The sequence below is a fragment of the Elgaria multicarinata genome, chromosome 8 (genome assembly GCF_023053635.1).
Source record: "Elgaria multicarinata webbii isolate HBS135686 ecotype San Diego chromosome 8, rElgMul1.1.pri, whole genome shotgun sequence".
NCBI classification, from domain to species: Eukaryota; Metazoa; Chordata; class Lepidosauria; order Squamata; family Anguidae; genus Elgaria; species Elgaria multicarinata.
In genome coordinates, this window is record NC_086178.1 from 115,114,249 (window position 1) to 115,137,604 (window position 23,356).

General features: G+C 41.8%; 2 protein-coding genes across 3 annotated transcripts in view; one reads left to right on the forward strand and one right to left on the reverse strand.

The window, feature by feature from the left end:
- Positions 1-645: 645 nt before the first annotated feature.
- On the reverse strand, positions 646-1,735 carry LOC134403196 (uncharacterized). Its single transcript, XM_063133303.1, has 3 exons — positions 1,421-1,735; positions 1,246-1,341; positions 646-1,158 (listed from the first exon to the last, which is right to left on the reverse strand). Exons 1-3 carry the CDS (start codon positions 1,733-1,735, stop codon positions 646-648), a joined length of 924 nt encoding a protein of 307 aa, XP_062989373.1.
- Positions 1,736-7,409: 5,674 nt separating this feature from the next.
- NOLC1 (nucleolar and coiled-body phosphoprotein 1) overlaps positions 7,410-23,356 on the forward strand; it is a 43,501-nt gene continuing 27,554 nt past the window's right edge. For both annotated transcript variants that reach the window (XM_063133216.1, XM_063133217.1), the window contains exons 1-6: positions 7,410-7,529; positions 9,409-9,464; positions 11,306-11,430; positions 14,607-14,728; positions 20,736-20,910; positions 23,069-23,184. In XM_063133216.1, coding sequence (XP_062989286.1) covers positions 7,419-7,529; positions 9,409-9,464; positions 11,306-11,430; positions 14,607-14,728; positions 20,736-20,910; positions 23,069-23,184 — 705 coding nt within the window. In that variant the 5' untranslated portion in view covers positions 7,410-7,418. The remainder of the gene's footprint in view (positions 7,530-9,408; positions 9,465-11,305; positions 11,431-14,606; positions 14,729-20,735; positions 20,911-23,068; positions 23,185-23,356) is intronic.

Sequence of the window (23,356 nt, forward strand, 5' to 3'; positions counted from 1 at the left end):
AGCCAAACAGTATGATTCTTTGCTGCAAAAATATCTAACACATGTGAGACAGAGGGAGGCTGAGAAAGAAACCCTAAATATTTCTGCCGCAGACAACACAGACCATAGATCATACAACACAACCCATGGATGATGCGCCCGGGGTTTCTGACCATGTCTACCAAGAAGTACTCGACATCCTACCAGCTAGATATAAAAAACATGGAAGACTCTTATTAAACAAAATGAAGAAAAACAAGGCTGTTTCCTCATGGGATGAGAAAGGTACCTTTGTGTACAAGGGAGATGTTATATCTGGTTCAAATATGATGGATTTGGTTAAGGGAGTCATGTAAACGCATGCCCTATCAAACAAACGCACCCCTAAAGGCTGGGATGTTTTTATGAGGGCACTGGCTGAACTGAACGTTCCAACCTCGGTAGTGGGCAACCCTGCTAACAGAGAAGCTTTGGATGAGCTAAAATCCCCCAAGAGCCTTACAACAACAACAGTTCACACACCTATCCTTTCTCACAGAAGTGCTAAAAAGCAAAGGCAACGCAATGCCCCTGCATGGATCAACTTATGATTTTTTCTTTTTTTTCTTTTTACAAAACAGGCAAACACTAATGTTTTTTTAAAAAAATAAATCACTTTTATTATACCTACTGCATGAAGTATTGATATTTTCTTTTCTGAATAACATGTACGACACGGTTTAAAAACGGTTCATGTACTGGTCTCAGGAGTGTATTTAATGTTTTCAAGGAATTGTGTGACCTCCCAATTTTTGTAATTAATATCAAAATTTGATCAACATGCCTTGGTGTGAGAACAAGACAGTTTAAACTGTAACCAATTAGAATGACAACATGTAATATGCTTTTAAAACTGATTTTCCCACATACAATTCGCAATTTTCTAGATATGACACTTTTGGGCCAGACTAGACACTCGTGTGCGGATTGCCCAGGCGCCTTCAAAGTACACCCCATGCAGGTTTCATGCAGGTACTGGTTTAAACAATGTCTCAAAATTGCAAAAACTGTAGATCGCACTAGCATATCCATAGCTTTGTGTCTCTTTCGTGGAGAGGTATAAGCTATTTCACTAGCTTGCAGCCCGAGAATCTCACACATGTGGACGGGTCCTGTTTGACCAGCTGTAAAATTAAAATCCTGAAAAAATAATTATAAGATGGTGGTTAGTATATTAAAGATACACATCAGAGTTTTCAGTCTAAAATTATAGAATTAATCACACACCTCTATTTTAGCATTTCCATTTGAAGACATATTTATCAAGGCCGCAAGTGGGGGCACCACGGAACTTTCTGTGGTGGGTGTTTTCACAGCGGATGCCTATAAATAGAACATGTATGAGGGCCTTTATACCACAGGTAAGTATTGCACAGAGACGGATAGAATGATTTTTGATTACCTCAAGGTTCTCTGCAGAAATTACTTCTAAGACGCTGTGCCACATTTGGAGTGTCTCAGGCTGATCCGTTTGTTCCATGTCTAGACGTTTACATGGGAGGAAAACATCATCTTCAGAACTAGAGCTGATATACCGTTTTCGTGAGGCTTTATTCCTTTTTCTGTTTTGATTCCTCAAGGGTGTCTGTGGAGGAATTGGTGAAGAGCCACTGGCGGGGGTTGGATTCACCACCTTATTCATCTTTCTGTTTTGATTCCTCAGGGGGGTCTGTGGAGGAACTGTTGAAGATCCGCTGGCTGGGGTTGGATTCGCCATCTTCTCTATGCAGGAAAACGTGTCTGGGCAGGCAAAATGGGGGGGCTCCCTTCTATACGCGTCTAGAGCGAGGGGGTTGGCCTTACAGGACCACATGCACCCTCTAAAACCCCTGCCTAGGCTATTATTCTAAAGTCTTAGATCCTGTAGCTAAAGGTTGGCCTGCATGCTTGAGAGCTGTCGCTGCCACCGCCCTCCTCGTCCAGGAAGTGGACAAGCTGACCATGGGAGGAGAGATGGAAGTTCTTGTGCCACATGGAGTGCCCCAGATCCTAGGATCAGGAGGAGATATCTCAACCCTGCACGGCAGTCAAGGTATGAAATTGGATTATTGTTAACTGAACGATTGACTTTCAAGGCCATTGCCTCTTTAAATCCTGCAACATTGCTACCTGAAGGAACCTCAGAGGAGGGCCCCGAGCATGACTGTTTAGAGACTTTAAGTCTAGAATCCAAACCTGGACCTGATTTAAATGATATTCCCCTTGAGCACCCTGATGTGACTTATTTTGTTGACGGCTCTAGTTTTGTAACTGAAGGGAAAAGACACACAGGAGCAGCTGTGGTAACCAGTGAAGAAACCATATGGCAGGAGAGATTACCTCCACATTTCTCTGCACAAGCCGCTGAATTGATTGCTTTAACGTGAGCCCTCGAGTTTGGAACAGGTAAATGCCTAAATGTATATACAGACTCTCGTTATGCTTTCTCTGTATTATATGTACATGGTGCCTTATGGAAAGAAAGAGGTTTCATCACTGCCAATGGACAGCCTGTCGTGCACTGAGGTCTCATCAATGACCTATTACAAGCCCTGATGCTTCCCCTTGAAGTGGCTGTGATGCATGTGCAAGCCCATGGACGTGCGCCTGGAGAAGAATTGAGAAAAGGAAACCAGAAAGCAGACCCAGCTGCTAAACAAGCCCTGCAAGGAGAAGCAGGAATTTTCCTAATCCATCCCACCAAGCTGCCACCACCCGTGAACGAGTACACAGAGAGACTATAGCTCGAGAAGCCAAAGCCCAGAAGAATGAGAGTGGTTGATGGATAACCCCCAAAGGACTTGCAGTACTGCCTCGATTGATCATGAGAAAAATCCTACAAGATCTTCATCAGAACCTGGGACATCCTGGAGCCAGCAGCATGGTGGAACACCTGCAAAGAACAACCATTGGAAAAGGGATGCACCAAGAAGCCCAAAGAATAGCCTCAACCTGCACCATCTGTCAGAAGACCAACATTCCCAGACGACCCCCTCCAGCGATGGGAGGAAACCGTGGGCACACTACCCATTTCAGCGTCTACAAGTAGACTTCGCCGAAATGCCTCCTGCCAAAGGGTTTAAGTATTTGTTAGTTTTTGTTGATCAGCTCACGGGTTGGATAGAGGCCTTTCCTTGTCAGAATAACCAGGTTAAATCTGTAGTTCAAAAGTTAATGTCAGAAATTGTAACTTGCTTTTCCTTACCTGAAGTCATAGAAATCAGATCAAGGAAGCCATTTTACTTCTAAGATAGTGCAGTAGGTAGCTAAAAGAGCTAGGGATAGATTGGAAGCTCCACACTCCTTGGAGGCCACAGGCCTCAGGACAAGTGAAAAGAATGAATAGGTCCTTGAAAGAAACACTTAAGAAAATCCAGCTAGAAACCTCTCAAAATTGGGTAGATGCCTTGCCCCTAGCCTTAACAAAGCTTAGGAGAATGCCTCGCAAGGGTTTAAAGATATCACCTTTTGAATTGATGTTTGGGTTTCCACCGCGTGTGCTGACTGGGATAAGAGAAGAAGTTAAGTGGGAAACGGGAGACCAGATGTTATTTGATCATGTAACTGCCCTTCAGTCTGTTTTAACACAGCTCCACAAGTACGCCGCACCCTTCCAGCGATTGCCACTTGATGCCCCGATCCATTGCTTCCAGATGGGAGATGAAGTGTTGTTGAAAAGGTGGAACCCAGATTCTGACGGCGTACGGTGGGAAGGACCTTATTCAGTAGGACTTGTAAGCCATTCAGCAGTTAAGTTAATTGGACTAAATAAATGGACTCATTGTTCTAGAATTAAAGCCTACAGGCCACCCCTGCCTCCTTCGAGCCTCGCGTGCTCGAGGGACACGGGCAACCTTGAGGACAGCAACCCTCCCTCTCTGAACTCACCGGAAGCAGCTCAGAGCATAGGACAAGAGGATCAAGACAAGCGTGTTAAGTATACTTGTATACCTCTTGGAGGCACCAAAGTTAAAATTATGAAAAATTAGTAGATGGGTGGGCCTCCAAAGTGTGCACTATCATACAGCAGCTGAACCAGTCATTCGAAATTTTGTAAACCCACTGCCCCAAGGAGAACTGAACAACACTGTTGTGTGGACACAAGGAAAAGGGCCTCAGAAAAACCCCTACATCTTTCAGAGGTTAGGGACTGTAGAGCCCAAAATCTACTGGCGTTTGTGGTATAGGCGGCATCCAGAGAATTATCGGCCTCGGCCCTAAATTAAAAAATAAGTGTGTAACCACTTTAAAAGTAAAGAGTCTCAATTAGATACTCCCATTTGTGTACACCACGATCGGCACCCATCAAAGTGTGCCAATTCCACGATAGGCCATGTCTACTTTTAAAAGATTCAGAAGCATGACCTTGGTCCTGCTTGAATGCTTGATCCTAATCCAGACGGGACAAGGAAACTAGTTCAATACACATGCTGAATATATGTTTAACCAACATAGACAAGATGCAATTTTGTTTTATAAACATCCCCTTACTGTAAGAGACTTTACCATGATACCTAGTTTAATTACTGATCCTGACATGGTTGTAGGAGCTCTGCAAGCCACGCTAGGGAATAAAGGAGCAGTTACTCTTTTTACTATTTTACTTTTTACTAAAGTAAGTAGCAGTGAATTCAGAGCAAACCCACACCGAAGGTTTAAAACCAATAAGTACACCAAAGGAATGTGTTTTTGTTGTTCACACTCAGGAAGTTAGAATAACAAGACCAAAGATTGGGGAAAATAGAAGCCATTCTATGAACGATTAAAGAATTATTCTTATTGTTCTGATAAATTTTGGTTGTGGGGACAGAGAAATACTTCCATGTCTATTAACTCCCCTAAACAAACAACCTTTTCTGATATATACCCTGAATACCCAATGTTTCAGGCGAAATATTCAGTAAAAGGAGGAAGTATTTGCTCTGGATGGCAAGCCAGAGACCCCAATTTATGGTTCTTTTATAAAGGATGGGCCACTAACTATCACCCTGGAAGCTACCAATGTGTGGGCGTTGGGTATCTGACCATGCCAGTGCAAGTGGTAAAACTTGCTGGAACCAGAACTCGGAGAGAGACAGGGGGCTTAGGACAGCTAGTAGGACCCATAGGAAAGAATTTTAATGACATGGTGATTGTAGGAGAACAAATGTCTAAAACAGAACCTTCAAGAGTAGCAGGTGGATTATTCTCTGGAATCCTAACATTAGGAGCATATCCTGGCATCATTGCACAGGAAAACCGCAAAAGTATATTAGGATTGACCTGCCGCTTAGAGAAAACTATAAATGCTACTGCAAGAATGATTAGAGCAATGCAATCTGAAATAGAAGATCTTAGTCAAGAAGTTGCACAGCAGCGTTTTGTATTAGATTATATTTTGGCCAAACAAGGAGGATATTGTAAGATAGTTGGTAAAGGGTGTCGAGTCACCTTTCAAGATTTAAATAAAACTATTGAAAATGAACTTGAGAATCTCCAGCATATGAATGGCGAAAATACAAGAGGGATCAGCGGACCAAATGATTGGTTTAACTGGCTTACCAGCTGGTTACCTGATTTAAGTTGGCTCAAGGGATTGATAATGATTATGTTAGCCGTATTGTTTGTTTGTCTAGTATTATCCTGTTGCTTTCCCTGTTTAATGGCTCTTATTCGCCACATGCAAAAAAGCTTGATGCAAAAACAAATGCTTGTAATGTATGAACAAATAGATGAAGGAATCAATGATAAACTGTGATTTATGATCTGTAAAACGCTTTAGAGGAGGGAGAAATGTTAGCAAACGTAACTCCATTTTAGAAAAATCTTGCTGTGTGACTTGGGAGTGAACTCTGTTTCACCCAAACCCCCTGTGCTATGTAAGTTGTTTTTCAGAATCAGCACTTAAGGAATGGGTTTGAACCAAACCCGGATGCCTGCTGACATTTAGTCAGAACCAGCACAATGCACACATTTTTAGAACAATGGCAGGAAAGAGGCATATGTAATGCTAACTGTACCACGTATACATTTTTAGAACAATGGCAGGAAAGAAGCATATGTAATGTTAACTGTATAAATAATTGTAATTTCTTGTACTCAGGGTCCGAATGGCATTTAAGCTTTTCGCACCCAGAGCTGCAGCCTGAAAGCCTAAAATAAATCTATTGCATCCTCCAAACTTGATCTTGTGCCTTTCTATGGGATCCGCCCTTAGGAAGAAAGAACCAGATATTTGTCTAACAGTGTGATTATGTTCAATAGAGTAAGTTTGAATATATGATTCAAATGTTATTCTGTGTTTATTTACTATGTTCTTTATTTTTAATTGTATTGTTGTAGGTAAAAATCAATAAAAAAAATTATTAAAAAAAAAGAAAAAGGGAAGTGCATTGGAAACCAGGCTTTGAGAACGCAGTTCAATGTAAATCAATATATTGGCCTGTTTTGATGGGGATGGACAGATACTGCATTTCTCTGAAAAAGGACTTTTTGTGATATGTTACCAATGACGTCAAAAACACTCAATCTCCTGCAATATAGTAGAGTGTCCTGTGGAGCGTTTTATTGCAGAGTTTAAATAGAATTGGCAACAAAACTTAAGTCGGGTTTATAAAGTTTGGGAACCACTGCTCTAGCCCCATGCCCTTTCCCCCAACCACCCATCCTTTGGTTGTTTCTGGGCTTGTGTGCCTCCCCCCACCCCCTTCTGAAATGTTGAAATGCGTCTACTAAGGCTTAATTATTAAGAGCTTTATGCTAAAATATGTGGTAATTTTGGCCCGCCCCTTTTGCCTCTAGCCTTCCTCACCACTATAATGTGGTTCCTGAAAGCTTCTCCAAAATGCAAGTTGATCCTAGAGGTTCTGCCCTGCAATTTTATATAGCCCTGTCCGAATCCAAGCGCGGTGGAAATCCAAATCAAGCTGAGCCCCATCAACCTCTCAGTGGATTACATTGCAGGACTATAGCAGGGCTCTTTGTATTGGATTTTAATTATTTATTATATTTATATCCTGACTTTCTTCCATGATGGAACTCAAGGCAGCGTACACGGGATTCCGCTTCAGCAAGGCGGCTGTCACAACTACGTTTTAAAAAGTTAAAAACCAAGAACAACAACAAAAACTGTACGGAAAGCTGGGTTAGAAAGAGCACAACCTCATTTCTTTGCCGCTACCTTTCGTTTGGGGGTGATCATTCACTCCAGCCGCCAATCGCCGCTACGGTATATTTCTAGCTTTCGGCACTATTTCATGGGCGGCTCGTACTTCTGCCTCCACGGAAGGGGCGGCGTGAGAGGAATCTATCGACATGCGAAGCGCGGGCTGCATGGTGGCCTCTGCAGTTTTCTATCTCTAGAGAACGGATATTTAAAAAAGAAAACGGTTTTTTTAAAAAACATCCGTTACCGGGATGCAGCTTCCTTTTCCGGTAGCAACATGGCGAAGACACGCGTAGTGCCGAGCGACTTGTTCCCTTTAGTGTTCGCCTTCCTGAGGGAAAATCATTTTGAAGGGGCGGCGCGCGCGTTTGGGAAGGCGGCGGGCGTGGTGAGACGACGGCCGGTTTTCTTCGGCGGGACTCTGAGGCGTGGGGGTGGGGAGTTAGTGTGCGCGCGTGTGTTGAGGTGGGGGGGGATGCGGTTATTCGAGGAATAGTTCTAGGATGAATCGGTCGAGGGAAAGGGGCAGCTGGGGCGGCCACGCAAGAGGGTGGCTGAGTTCGGACGACACGCTAATCAACGGAGGAGGAGGGGAGGATAGGAACAAAATGGAAGCCAACCGTCTATTAGCGTGTCGTCCGAACTCAGCCGGTTTTCTCTGCCCACATTTATTTATTTTAGAGTATTTTTATCCCGCCCCTCAGCCAAAAGGCTCTCGAAGCGGCTTACAATTTATCAATAAAGAAGACAGTCCCTGCCCTCAGGCTTACATTCTAAAAAAGACACTACACACAAGGAAAACGGGATGGGGAGGGAAGAGGGAGAAAAGAAAAAGAAATTAAGGAGACTGTTTAGGCTGGTTGGAAGGCCTTGCTCCATCCTCTCATCTCCCAATGGAGGGGCAGACCAACAGCTCCTCCTCTTTCCCCACAGGATGAAGATGTTAGCCCTGGGTGGCGGGGGGGGGGGGGGGTTCCAACTGAAGCAGGCTCCGATGGTCCCTGCCTGCTCCAGTCTCCCTCGCGTCACATTGCCCCAAGGTGCCCGTGTCGAGCCACTGCTGAAGTGAGCGCTCTCTGGAGCGCAGGGGCAAATCCGCTTGGAGGGGAAAGGGAGCCAAACCAAGCGGAGGCCCAAAAGGGTCCGGGCGCGGGGAGTAGAGGCGGGAAGGCGGGTGGGTGGGTCTGCAAATGACCGTTTTTGCGGCAGCCTGTGAAAGGGCAAGACGTGCTTCTTCTTGGTCTTCAGTGCCATTCGTGCGTCCTGGTGTATATGTGTGTGGGCGGATAATAAGACCAATTGTAAGTCTCTGTGGATATGAGTTGCTGGAATGGGGCTTTGGTGGCTGGAAGTCCACGTGTAACTCCGGGGAGTGGTGAGTGGCAGGCACTGGATGGATGAAGAAAGAATAATAAAATGAGAAAAGCAGTGTCAATATCGTGGTTGGAAGTAAGGAGGGGGAATAGTTTAAATTGCATAGGGCTGTAGGTTTTAGGCAGAGTAGGGACAGTCAGGTTAGTGGTTGCATTAAAGGCTTGAGGATTTGCCTGGGGTTAGAGAGGAGTGCAAAAGGGCCTGTCATGTCAGCAGGAGGACAAAGTTACTATGTGTGAAAGAGCCAAGGTATTCTTGAAATGGATGTTTAAAGTAGTTTTGATGCCCTATCGGAACTTTGTGGCTCTATAGAATTATCATGCAAAACACCACTGCTTCAGCATGCTTGGGTGTGAAATTTACCTACCAGTCTGCTGCTTCCCATTCCTGTCACATCTTTATTTCTGCAGTGTTGCGTCTTGCATGAGAGTTTTGTAAATAGTTGTGTGCAGTAAACTACTGGGTTAATGAAGCTTTAATATTAAAATTGTAGCTGAAAAAGATTACTAAAAAATCGTTTCTTCTGCTTAGTTTTGTATTATACTGCTAGACCGGTTTTCTGCCTATCAGCAGTGGTAAATTAACTGGCTTTACTTGTTTTATTGATGTGACAATTTTATTATTTAAGTCAAACACTGATATGATCTGAATCCGTTGATTTAATGGATTAGTTACAAACATATAAACTGGCATACAGTGGTGGTCTATCGAATATCTGAAGTTATCTGAGGAAAAAACCTTCTGAATGCCTCAGAGTTCATAGTATGTGGCATTTGCAAAAAGGCAGGGATGTCCTAGTTGTCTATAAGCTATCCATTTTCCAACCTGCATCAAAATGTATTCCAAAAAAGGGTCCATTTAATTTTCTTGGTTTTGTATTGTTTTCCTTTTAGACAGAGCAAGATCCCAATGCTGCTTCGCTCCTTGATGTCTTCAACTATTGGCTGAAGTAAGTGGTATAGCTTTTCAGGAAAAATTGCCTGTTTCTGTTCCAAACAATTTTATAGTGGTTACCTCGTCTACTGGGAATAAATATGTTAATAGTCTTCCAGATAGGAATAAGTGCGGGGATAGTAATGTAGTTTAAAAACTTTGAAGTCCTACCTGTAACAAACCCTTCACCACTTGGAGTAGCTCCACTAGATAACACTGTGCAGATGCAATAATAGTGGGAAAGAGATTTACTTTCCACTCTCAATGCCACAGAGTGGGTCCTAACATATGCCTAGCTAGTGTTGATTGGGTTCATCATGAGTTTTTCCTCACTGTTGATCTAACTTATCAGTCTTTGTTTCATCACTCCTAGCTCCATGGTAAAGCAAAGAACCATGCACTTTCTACTACGTTATGGGAGTTTAGTACAAACTTTTCACTTCTGCCTAGCAGCTACATATTCCAGATAGGTGTTGTCTGAGGGAGATAAACTCATGCAGCACAGCTAGTGAACTAACACTCATTAAGGTCAATGTAACTACTTATGAGGAGCTTTGCATGGTTGTACCTTTATGGTTAAAGACCCCATCAAATCTTGAATATCCATCAAACCTAGTTTTCAGAAAATCTGTTTTGTACAGATTAGGCATACCCCATTATTGATGGCATTATTGTCACAGGCATTGGAGAAATCTCTTTTAAATGAAAGCACAACTTATTGATCAACTTCATCCTCAGGAAAATCCAAGATTAATGTTTTATACATATCCAATCTTCTGTCATGTAACATAAGGTGGCATACATGGGGTTCACAGGTGGTCTCCCCATCCAGGCACTGACCAGCCCCAGGCATTGCTTAGCTTCAGCAAGTTCGCTACTTCATATGTCTTTGAGTATAAGAAATTATTCTTTCAAAATAAGAAATCTAAGTCCACCTTCTGTGAGGAGGGAGAACTAGTGTGAACATCAGCATTCAGTATTGGAACAAATATACATACATTCTTGTTTCATCCTGAGTCTTCATGTAGATAAAGCTGTCTGGGTAATATAGAAGAAACCAATTCACAGGCATTGGAGACTGTAATTCTTATACTATTTCCAGCAGCATATTTAACTTTCCGATGCTGATATTCATATCATCTTCACACAGCAATGGAGTAGAGGGTGTTCAGATTCGTTAATTAGTTGTAGATTGAGAACCATTTTACATGCAGCTTCTATATATATTTGTTTCAGGGCTCAGGAGTGAGTCTCCTTCTTTGAAGAGGAGGCAGAGTATTAGTGAGTGTTAATGTGAAGAGACTCATTCAGGCAGTTAGGCAGGCTCTGTGGTGCTGAGAAGTCAAGAGCATGACAAGGAGAACTGCTCCAGGGCAGGAACTAAGTGATTCCTTTCTCCTAGACAAAGCTGGTGTAGCATAGTATTTATTTAAAGCCTTTTTACTCTCTTTGGCCAAAAAGGTTCCCAGACCAGCTTATAAAGGTCAGTGGTAGGACAGTCCCTACCTAGAGGCTTATAGTCTAAAAGGCATTGCACAAAAGGAAAAGGGATTTGAAAGAAGGAGGAGAAAAGAAAACTCAATTGCTAGATTCTTAGTTATAAAGTTCAGCAGGTCATGGAGCTAGATCTAAGCATAGTGGAAGGATTGCTGTTTCCTCCCCCACCGATGGCCTCTACAGTGGCAATTGTTAGCAGGAGGGAGGAGGGGGTATCTCAGCTGGAGTTGTACCTAGGCCTGATAGCTGCCTCCTTTTCTTCTGATAAGAGTATGTGGATGACACCAAGCTGTACCTGCCTCCATCCTGTCCTGTAACTTTGTTTCTCTGCTCGATTAGTGACCCTAATGTTTTCCTTAGATCACCTGAAGCCAAAAAACGGCAAGCTTTTCCCAATGGTCCTCCTGCGAAGAAGGCAAAGACAGAATCTTCATCCAGTTCAGATACCTCCAGTGAAGATGAGAAGCCCCCAGCCAGAAAACAAGGTGAGGTTTGCTAGGTTGTTCCTGGCACAGATCAGAAATTGCACACTTGATTGAAAAGGAACTTGAGTGCTGCTTTTTTCATTCTCTAGGGCAAGTCAATGGGCAAGTTTGCACATAACGCTAAATCATGGTTTAATTAATCCATGAGTTGCTGGGAGTGAGTGAAAACACTGCCTCTGACACACTCCTCACGTGCACTTCCTTTAAACAACCTGTGATTGTCCCATCTGTTGATTCTGAGTGTGACATGCAAACTTGGCGCACTGAATTGTTTATGGGCTAAACAATCCAGCAGTTAACTGTAAAATCATGAGAAGCCACTCCTGCTCATACTGTTATGTATGACCTGGGCCATAGTTACATCCAAATGTTTAAAAAATATTGAAAGAGCCCTGCTACATCACATCAGGAGTCTATATATCAAGCTTACACCAGTAGCTACACCCTTTCCCATCATGTCCAACATTTGGTATTTTGGGACATTGCGTCTATGAACTTGAAGCCTTCGATTAACAACCATGAATGTGAACCTGTCCTCTTGGAGCAGGAGGACCAAAGAGCAATACATTTTTAGAGGATCCATTAGTACAATCTGTATCCCAACAGCATAATAACTTTTGAATGTGGGCTCTCTTTTCTAAACAGGGTGATAAATTGCAGGATTCAAAAGGATGAAAGGGCATCCGATCTAGCCTTTTACTTATGATAAGGTCATTATATGGCAGTTTTCCATGGACTAACAGTTGTAATCTAGGCTGTGGGAATAAGCAAGACACAATCCACCAGAATGCCTGAAGAGAGCCTGAGAGGCATCAAGTAAATCAACCATTATTCATTTTCAGTGTGATTTGTCTCCCCCTTTCCTGATCTTTTTTCTGATCTCTTTTGAGCTTCGTATCTTTGATACTTTGATTTCTTCACAGAAATCAAAGCCTGCATTTAGTGTTTTAAAACTTGCTATGCTCTTGCTGTTAACATAACTCAAAGGAAGTTGTAAGCTATGCTTGGAGTTTACATCTATGGAGCTGTTACTAATATCTTCCTTTGCTGCTGCTTACTGAAATCCACTCAAATGACCAGAGCCAAATGTCCCAAATGTCTGTGAGTTCAAATGGAGGTTTACGGTGCTGTCCTATCCAAAATGCAATCTTTATCTAGAGGGGCTTTTTCGCCTGTCTAGTTGGCTCTCTGAAGAGTGGGAGGCAGGGAAGAAGGCTGGAGAGGGCTGGGGATGCGGTGTAAGCCATCCTTTCCCTTCCCTTCCGCTCCCCACCTGCACACCCTCTTTCTCTTTCTGTCCCTTCTGCACACCCTCTTTCTGTCTCTGAGGTCGCCAGCGCAGTTCTCTCTGTGTCAGCTGTGAGGAGGAGGGGAGTTTGAATTCCTGACTCTGATCTCCAATCCAGGAATCCGAACTATCTTATGCCCAACCCCCGAGATTCTCTCTAGGGGCCATAGATTTGTTCCTTTACGTCTTCATACTGGGCCCTCCAGATGGGTAACAGCTGCATATCAAAACTTGAATGCTAAATGTCTGTCGCAAATGCGAATATATTTTGTAATTTAGATTAAACTCAGGTATAAAACATTTATTTATTTATTTATTACATTTTTATACTGCCCAATAGCCGAAGCTCTCTGGGCGGTTCACAAAAATTAAAACCATAATAAAACTACCATCAGGTTAATCTATCTATTCTGGTACATAATCTGAAATGTAGGGAAACCATGGATTTTGGTTGGAAAGCTTCCTATTTTAATTTCCTGTCCAACCAATTTTACTTCAAAAGTGAAGAAAAAATACAAGCTTTTCAAGTAACAGAAGTTGTATGACACCTTAAATGCTGACACCATTTTTGTGACATGAATTTTCATAAGACAAAATCTCTGCATATGCAATTTCTCCAAGTAAATTTGTTCATAGTATTTGGAAAATCTATATTCTCTGCTTTTTTCTTTTAAAATTCAAGGTTTAATGAAATCAGGCTGTTGATATTTTTAGGGCTCTTACAGTGGTCAAAGTTTTGTGTAAAAAAGCTGAAGTAAAGATATTTGTTAAATATAGGTGTTAGTAGGTTACTTTAGATCCAATATCAGTCTTACAAATTAGTCTACAATAATTATTATTGGCCAGTCTTCCCAAACATTGAAGGAATACATGTTTATAAAGCTGCTCTGGCTGCTCACCAGGAAGCAATTCCTACTTGGCCCAAGGAGTCACTGTTTTCAAGCCTGCTTAATATGTTAAAGTATCATTTTGGAAAGATCTTGGATGTTGTGGTTGGAGTATTTCTAAATTTGCCGTATAACATGTAATCCTGGTCAGTCACAGTACCACTTTAATGCCCTTCTAGGTTTGGAATTCTCAGTTGGCTGCATCTGTTATGATTATTATAGGCAGCTTTACAGCTGTGATATCAGTCCTGTGTTGCTTGAAACTTGCACAATGAACTCTCAAATGTAAACAGAAGTTAAGTGGACTTGGCTTTATTTATTTTAATCCAACAGGCCTGTATACTTTAGTGATAGTCCTAACCATACATCAAAGCTGCTGGAAGTCCAAATAACATAGGGAAACAGGCCTATAGGCTGTCAAAGTGCGCTCCCCTAACTTAAGAAATTGTTTTTGGTGCAGTTAAGGTAAGACAATTGAATGGTTAAGGGAAGGTTGCCCTACCTGTCCAGGGGATAGCAGCTAAAACCTACAAGGGAAAAAATGAAGGTCACATAAACTCACTTGGATTATCCTGGGGAAAGAAAAAAATCAGCTACAACTGTGTGTTTGTAGGATGGGGTGTGTGGTGAAGCTGCCCATGGCCCTCAGTACTGGCAGTTGGCGCAAAGTGGAAGGAATTACACCATTGGGTTGTGGGCAGTGGCCTTCTCTCCTCTTTGTATTATGTGTATTCCTCATTAGGAAAATTGTTGAAAACTATTAACATGAGTGATATAAAAACCAACCTGGGCAGGATGTGTACTGTGAACACTGTTTCATTTTCAGGGCTGAAATAATCTGATTAAAAGTTGTACAGAGAAATGAGTACTTAAAATTTGCCTTGAATCAGTTTGAAATCTGACTTGCAGTACAGACTTTTGCTGACAACGTTGCCACTAATGTGCAGAAACTGATGCATGATTCTTGGATGTGTCTTAATATTTTCCTTCTGCAAATCTAGCTGTTAAACTCATCACTGTGCCCAAAATGCCAAGAAAGGCAGCTCCTGACAGCGCAGAGAGCAGCAGTGAGGACTCCAGTGACTCTTCAGACTCTGAGCAAGAAAAGAAGAAGCCAGCTAAGGTTAGTGAAGAAGCCAGCTAAGTTTAGTCTCTACTTCTCCCAAGTCCTGTTCCACAGAGATGGACTGAAAATTAAAAAAAGTGGAAGAACCTCTTTGTTTCATTTTCAGGGTTGAAATAATCTGATTAAAGGTTGTGCAGAGAAATGAGTACTTAAAATTTGTCTTGAATCAGTTTGAAATCTGACTTGCAGTACAGATTCTTGAATAGTCTTAGCTGAGCAGCACTGTATTTTATTATACTTAATTTAATTAACTTTTAATGGTCTCTCTCTCAGGATAGAAAATGGCGTGAAGGCAAAGAAACCTGTCACTGTGCCCCTCAGTACTTGTTGCATTTATGCTCTGGTCCTTAGAAGAACTCAACCTTCACCTAAAACTTTAAATACAATGGCAAATAATTTTGAATATTGTAGTGAGGAAAAGGCTAGGAACAAATAAGAAAGGAGAAGCTAGGGTGGTTCTAGAAAGGGCTTGTTAAAGAGGGCTTTCAAGTAGCCTTGGGGGTAGATTTAAAGATGGCAAGCAGAAGCCATTTATTATTTATTTTATTTATTTTGTATAGCACTTTTATCCTGCCCTTTAGCCAAAAAATGTTCTCAAGGTGGCTTACAAAGATATTTTTTAAGACAGTCCCCACCCACAGGCTTACAACCTAAAAAACATGACACAGAAGGAAAGGGGATTGAGAGGGAGGAGGGAATCGGCAACTGAAAGTTTGGCAGTATTATGAGAACAGGCTTTCCTTTGGAGAAGTTTGACAGTGGATTTCAAAGTGATTCGAGACAACCCTGTGATTCCTCAGTGGGAAGATATGTATTAGTGCACAAGCTTCTCTGAAAAGCAGTTTGTGCACCAGTTCCCCTGTAAATGCACAGGGGCAGAGGAGTGTAGTGTATTCTAGGCTGACCTCTCAGTTCATACAGAACAATGGTAGACTCCGGCAGATATGGCCAGTGCCATCTGTGAACTGAACATGCATAGGAGATAGACCTGGTTCACACGCTGTGGTGGTATTTGGTGGCAAATCATAGGTGAACCCCTGCTGTGCACAAGCTGCTTCCAGATTGCATCAACAACCTATGAATGCCTGCATTATGCAGTTATTTTTAATGGAGTACTTTAAAATAATAAAGACTATGGGCATTTTCACAGATAGCAGCAAATCTTAGGTTAATTAACCTGCAACTTGCCAGGTTGTATGCTACATGAGCCATTTCCAGTATGAATATGCAAGCTCTGATTGTAGGCATGCAAACCCAGACATTGTGGCCTATTTGCATTTAATTTTAACCAATGGGTTGTACATGAGCAGGCATGCTGTCTGCAGCACGCTGCTTCTCCCACAGTAGCGCTCAACCTGTGATAAGCTTCATGGGTCAACTGCTGAGTTGTTTAGCCCCTAAACAACCCGCAGCTTGGGTTTTGTATGTCATGCTGCATAATATACAAATGGAGGAGCCGATCATGGGTTGTGTGTTAAAGCAAAAAAGGTAGATGTATAGCAGGCAGCGTTTCTACTTGTGGACAACAAGCCAACAGTTTTTAAACTGATGGGTTGGCATTACAGGTCCATTAGTTTTAAGGGTTATTCATAGGTTAAATAAGCCAAAGTTAACCTGGGAATGAATGGTAGGTTAACTTTGGGTTGTTTAACCCACAAACAACCTAAAGTGACTGTATTCAAATGTCACAAAGCAACCTGCAGTTGGGCTGATCAGAGGCTGCATATTTAAATTGGAAGTGATTTATGCGTGACATGCAGCCCAGCAAATTGAGGGTTAATTAACCCATAATTTGCCACCATTATGTATGAATTGGGTCTATGGCATGGTATGGGTTATTGACCTCTGGGTTGTTGTGATGTGTGAACTAATAATTATTATTATTAAAGTTGTGTGTAACAATACTAAGGTTTTATTTAATTGCCTATTGCTTGTGGATGGGCCAGAGGAAAATATCACCTGGCGTGCACTCGGAGCAAGTACATTCTGTCAGTCAAGCAGAGAGGGGGTGGGGCTGGGGGAGGAAAGGGAGGTATCTGGGTTCTGGTTCAAGCGGGAATAAGGGAGTAAGTGTTGTAGAGATGGTGAAACAAGTCTGGATTGGAGAGTAAATTAAAATAAAAATAACAATTAAAGAAAATTGGCGAATCTCAGGATACTAACATTAAATGTAAGAGGACTCAGGAACATAGTAAAAAGAGAGAGGATAACACATTATATTAAGGAAAATAAGCCTCATGTTGTTGTTTTTACAGGAAGTACATAAAGTAGCAGAAAAGATATCATCATTAAGAGACAAGTGGTTTAGCACTCAGATTATGGCTTTGGGCAATTCTAAATCTAGGGGAGTTTCCATTATCCTCAGTTCACAGATTGATTTTAAAATTATCAAAATATTAAAAGATAAAGAAGGTAGTTTGTTGAAGGGAAACTGGAAGGAGACAACTAATAACATTGGGGTTAATTTATGCACCGAACACTCATTTTATTTATTTTATTTATGAAATTCATAAATAAAATTTTAAAAAAGGTCAAAACATTCTCCCAAGGGAAGTTGATATTAGGGGGTGATTTAAACTGGAATATACAAGGTCTTACAAATAAAGATCTTGAAAAAGCTGGGAAGGAGCAAAAGACAGGGTTAAATAAGGGGAAATGGAAGCAACAATTAAAGTTATTAAGAACCTTTTGAAAATGGGATGTCTGGGATTTATGGGGGGAAACCCACCCAGTTGATTAAAGTTTTACTTATGTATCAGCCAGACAAGCTTCAATGACACAAATAGATTACTTATTAGGTTCCCCTAAAGTTTTGCAACAGACAGTAGCAATAGATATCGGCCAAATTAGAATTACAGGCCATGCCCCAGTAGTTGCAACTCTAGGACCCCTACACGGCACTCAGACCACACCTACATGGACATTCAATTCTAATTTAATGATGGATAAAAGTAGTAAAACGAGGTTATCTGAAGAATTAATTAATTAATTTCGGGAAAATGAAAAAGGAAGCACTTCAAGCAGCCTCTTTTGGGACACAATGAAAGGCGGTAATGAGGGGCCACTGTGCGAAAGCAGGGGCAATTCTAAAAAGGAGAGTAATTGCAGGGGTGGACATTAAAAATGAAATGGAACTGCTCCAAGATGAATATAAGAAATCATGATCTAATAAAACATATCAGTTACTGGAGAGGAAACTTAGGGAACTGGATATCCTGGAAATCAATCTAATGGCATGTAATATGCTGTATCTAAGACAAAAAATTTATAAACTTAGTGGAAGGGAATAAAAAATAATGGCTACTAGATTACGGAAAAAATGTGAAAAAAGAGCAATTCGTTATTTGAAGGGTAAAGGAAATGAAAAGATATTGGATACTGAACAGATCTGCAGAAAATTTTCAGAATTCTACATATATATATCTTCGAATCCATCAGAAGAGGCCATTAAACAGTATTTAAGTTCAACTAAACTACCAGCCCTTGATTGTGAGGATGCAAAAACTTTGTGTGTAGAGGTGACATCTGAAGAGGTCTAGGGAGTAATTAAGAATATCAAAATAGGCAAATCACCAGGGCTAGATGGATATACAGCAACATTTTATAAACACTTTCAGGAGATTTTAAATCTTTATCTAGTCAGAGTATTTAATGGCATAAGGGAATGCCTCTTCCAGGGACCTGGACCCACTCAAAAATAGTAGTGATACCCAAACCCTATAAAGATTTATCCTGTGCTGAATCATACAGACCAATAACCCTGCTAAATTTGGTCTACAAAATTGTCACTACTGTCTTAGCAAACCACCTGAAGAAGATCATTAACAAATATATCCACCCAGATTAAACTGGTTTTGTCCCCCGACGACAAATTTCAGACCGAATCCGGAAATTATTGAATGTAATACACCATTCCAAAGTACATAAAGAACCCTTAGAGTTACTGTCCTTGGATATTTTCAAGGCCTTTAATTGCGTGGAGTGGCCATTTTTTATCAGTTTTTTAAGTAAGATGAAATTTGGAGAAGTTTTTTTGAATATTATAGGTAAAATATATAGTGACTCAACAGCAGTGATTCAGGTAAACAATGTAAATACACACAAAATAGATTTAAGGAGAGGCAGAAAACAAGATTGCCCTCTCTTCATCTTAGCACTGGAACCCTTAGCACTATTGCATGTTTCTAGCTGACAGGGATATTGCCAGATTAATTTATAACAGTAAAAAGGGCAGCTAACAGAGGGGCCCACCAATCCTGGTTAATTTTGATAAATTCAGGAATAAAATCTATGCCGGGTGCCTTGCCCCCTTTAAGCTGATGGATTAATTCGATCACTTCCTCCTTAGAAACCGGATTCCAAGAGGGGAGAGAGGAAAGAGTGATGTCCTGTGTGTTGACATGGGCTAAAAGAATAGTGTCTGGGTCAGTAAAAATGAATCTAAAATGGTCCTCCCAGACCTGAGCTGGAATTGTGCAACTTGGAGCTTGAGAATTGGAACATAAAACACCTGACACAATCTGCCAAAATGTTTTTGAATCGTTATTCAGAGAAGCATTTAACATCAGGGACCAGGAATTACGTTCAGATTGACGTCTTTTTTGGGCTATTAAGGTCTTATATTGCTTTTTTAACTGAAAATAGGACGAAGGGAGATGGTTATAGCCTGATTTTCTGTAAATTAGGACTCCCTAATCACTTTTTTCTTCAAATAGCATTCTCTATCAAACCAAGTAGGGCCCTTGTGGATAGTAGGGGCAGTATTATCTGGCCCTGACCTGCCTGCATGAGTTAAAGCATCTTGAAAAAGATGAATTAAATTATCATACGCCTTTATGGTAGATGTGGCCGATTCCTCCGATAGAATTGCTGATCTTAGTCGAATTGCTGGGTCGGAATTTAATCTTACCTCCAGTAGATTACTTAATTTATCAGACCACTTGTCTCTTATTTTATGTGAACACTCAACCAGGGCATCAGTTAGATGGGAATGAGGTAACCGTAAGTTAAGAGTTGGGACACGTAAGGTAAGAGTTAGAGACTGGTGGTCACTACAAGTTCTTGTGCCTATATAGAACTGATGTACTAACTGAAAAGCATTTCTGGACACCAGCCCATAATCTACTGTGCTTGAGCCAAACGAGTTTGAAAAAGTGAATTCGCCTGAACCTTCCCAAAGGTCCACCCCATTTAAAATTACAAAATCCAGACTAAACTGAAGTTGTGCCAGGCAAAAGTCAGCATAATTCAGTGACTGGTCTTTTGAATTTCTGTCTGGAAAATACTGATTATCCCTGAGTTCACTCAGGATAGGGTATCTGGATTCCAAATCGTTGTTGTTTGAGCCAATCCTGGCATTAAAATCACCCAAAATATATAGGTATGCGTCGGGGAACCTAATAATTTGAGAGGATAGATAGCTCTCTACTTTATGCCAAAATTTCTTAATCTGCTCATTGGATTTAGCTGGAGGGATATAGATGGAATATATATATCTGTATTGACTCCAAATGTACATATGTGACGCATTAGTTGACCCTTGTAACCAGAATCACACAATAATAACATTATTATTATTATAGTTGCAGTTGGCATCCATTCATTGTTACTAATGAAATGGAACATTTTCCATGAAAAAAATTACTGGAAATTCTTACTTCACATTGCTGATGAAAGAACGTTTTCCTGTATGGTGCAAATGTGCAGAAGTATGGAAGTAGAGTAGGCTCACTCTCCATGAAGATGCTAATAAAGGTACCAAAGTGAAGAGGGAGCAGAGGGTTCCTCTGTTCTTGTGCTGTGCAGGTAACATTCATGTGTCAAGGTTCCCGGGGACAATATAGAATGGGTGGCTGTTGGATGAGGAACAGAATGGGAGGGACTGTGACCGGGCTGTGTTGCTAACGCCAGGTTCCACCCTGTATGGTACTGCAGTTGATGTTGTTAATCTTTAACAATACATTTAGTTATATGGGCTGTTGTGTTTTCCGGCTTATTTTGTTAGAAGGGAACAAATCTCCAGGTGAAGAAGCCAGCCGTGCTAAAAACAAAGACCCAGAAGAAGCCTAGGAGTTCTAGCTCAGATTCAAGTAGTTCAGAATCTGAAGATGAAGCTCCAAAGAAACAGCCACCAAAATCAGAGGGAGCCAAAAAGGCCTCAAAACCAACTTCTAAATCAGGTAACTCATCTGCATTAGTCAGTGCTGGAATGGGAAATTCAGTGAACAAGCCCTCAAACAGAAGCTGTGACTTTTGAGTATTGAATTCATTGGGGTATAGATGAGATGAGGGTCTTGCATGGAGTTGTGTGAACCAGATGCACCTATTTTTCTTGCCTCTAGTTTGAATTGTTCCATTAAAAAAGTAAGGCATATTAGTTAAAGTGTTGAGATGATGAAAGCTGGGGGGAAATCTTAAGAATGACACAGACTTGGGCATTTTGCAATGTTAGTGGGGGGAAATCACTATGTATATTAAACATAGTAATATACCCAGACTGATAAAAAATACTCCATTCCTGCTTAATCCTTGCCCTTAAAAGCCATTTTGAATTAGTGATTCACAGTGTTGCTGACTTGAACTTTGGCAAACCTTAGATTGAGGTGTGAAGGCCTGAAACCCCACCACTCTGCCCCACCAAAAACAACTTCCATTATTTATTTCCAGGGACTTCTTTTGATTTTGGGGTGGGAGTGGGAAAACAGGAAAGCCTCTTTTTCAGGGGTTTCCCCTGGTATTTCTGCCCCCTCCCCGGCCTTCACATCTCTCCTTCTATAGCAGCCTTCTCCAAACTGGTGCCCTTCAGATGTGTTGAAACTACAAGTTCCAGCATGCCCAACCAGCCATGCTGGTGGTTGTAGTTCCAACACATCTGGAAAGTTGCTTTGTATCATAGGCTGTCAATTTGAAGGCTTCATCTGGCCTGCTTGCTGGTTCCACCCATCACCTAGAAAGTTTGGAGGTAGCTCTTTTTCTTGATGCTTATCCAGGCAGCATCATTTGTGTCCGGAGCACTGCTTCTAGGCTATCTAGACTGCCACTTTTCATCCTTTCTAAGTCTGTCATCCTAAAGTAGGGGTGCAGAATCTCGGCCTACCAGACACCCCAATCCAGTTGTGGATCCTCTGTGTCTTCCTCTAAGCCCCATCCTTTTGAGGAATCACCTCAGAGGGCATCCCACCCACACCATTATCCCTGAGAACAGTGGGCTTCCTTTGCTGGTGCCCACCAGCAGTGGAACCCCTGCTATCTCTGATCCAAGGTCAGCAATAACAGGAGGGATGTGGGATGGCAGGACTTGTTTGTACATTGACATGAGCCAAGTCCCACCACCCTGCATCCTCCCATCTCCAACGTGAGAGTAGTGTTAAGAGCAAGGATAGGGGCATATGGGGGCCTGTCTTAGCTTTGCGTGACCGACCTCCTTCCTGCAATGGGGAAAATCATTGAAGTCCCCTCAACTTTTCTATCAGAGAATCAAATGGGACCTGGCCTCTTCTACTTTGCCTGCCCTGCTTCCTTCACCCATAGCTGGAAGGTGAAGCAGAAGCAGCTGAGTCCCCTTTGTTCCCCTGTTGGAGCAGCGAAGGCAGGAAGGAGGTAGGACAGGCTAAAATGGGGCAGAGCCCACCTACTCCCTATTGCTCCTCCATCAGAGGAGTGACAGGGACCAGAGTGGTTTGGCTTTGCTGTGCATAGGGCTTTCTTAATGAAGGAAGCCCACATGTAGCAAAGCATAGTTCCTGGCCTAAGCAGCAGGTGGAAGGTCCATGCACACCTGATGAAAGGTTGAGTGGTGACCAGCTAGCTCAGAAGTGGTGCACAACTGAAGTATGCTGTATTTAGGTTTTTGGTGTTTGTTGTTTTTTAAATTAATTGTTAAAGTAAACTATACAAATATATACTCCAAGGTCAAGTAAGAAATTAAAATCATGATCATTAAAAAGATTACTTCTCCATTTATATTCACTCTCATTACATAGAACTTTTAGCAATAAAGAGTGGATCCAGAACTTAGATCACGTACTTAGATGTGAGCGTGTAGAGGGCCACTCATGCAACAGATCTTTCCCTTTCCCTCCCTTCCCCCCCCCCCCCCCAACCTCAATAAGGAATTTTGGGAATTATGGAAGAGACGGAAGATCTGTTGCAAAAAGCATTTTAGAAATATGTTCAAAATTGAGGTAGGTATTAAGCTCAAGTTTAGTGCTGCACTGCTCACCCATTCCTGCAGCATTAAGATGAGGATGCCTCAAAAGCATCTGTGTTCCAGCAGCAGAAAAGGTTGCTGGTGACCTGGGAGGAAAACACTGGCTTTGTTTTTATCACAATTGACAGCAAACGTTGGTAAAGTGATGTCCAGAACTACCAATGGAAAAGCAAAGGCTAACAGCAGCAGTGACAGCAGCAGCAGTAGTGAGGATTCTGACACAGAAAAGGAGGCACCTGTGAAGGTAAGCAAAAGAAGTCTTTGGGTGGTAGCTACAAATGGGACATGTAACCAAATGGAACGCTTCTGTGCAGTCAGCCGGACATGTCCTTTCCAGGCTACTCCACTCTTTCTCGCATCCCCAATGTCCTCATTTGGCTGTTTGGGTTTATTTTTTCCTTTTAAGGTCTTTTTAT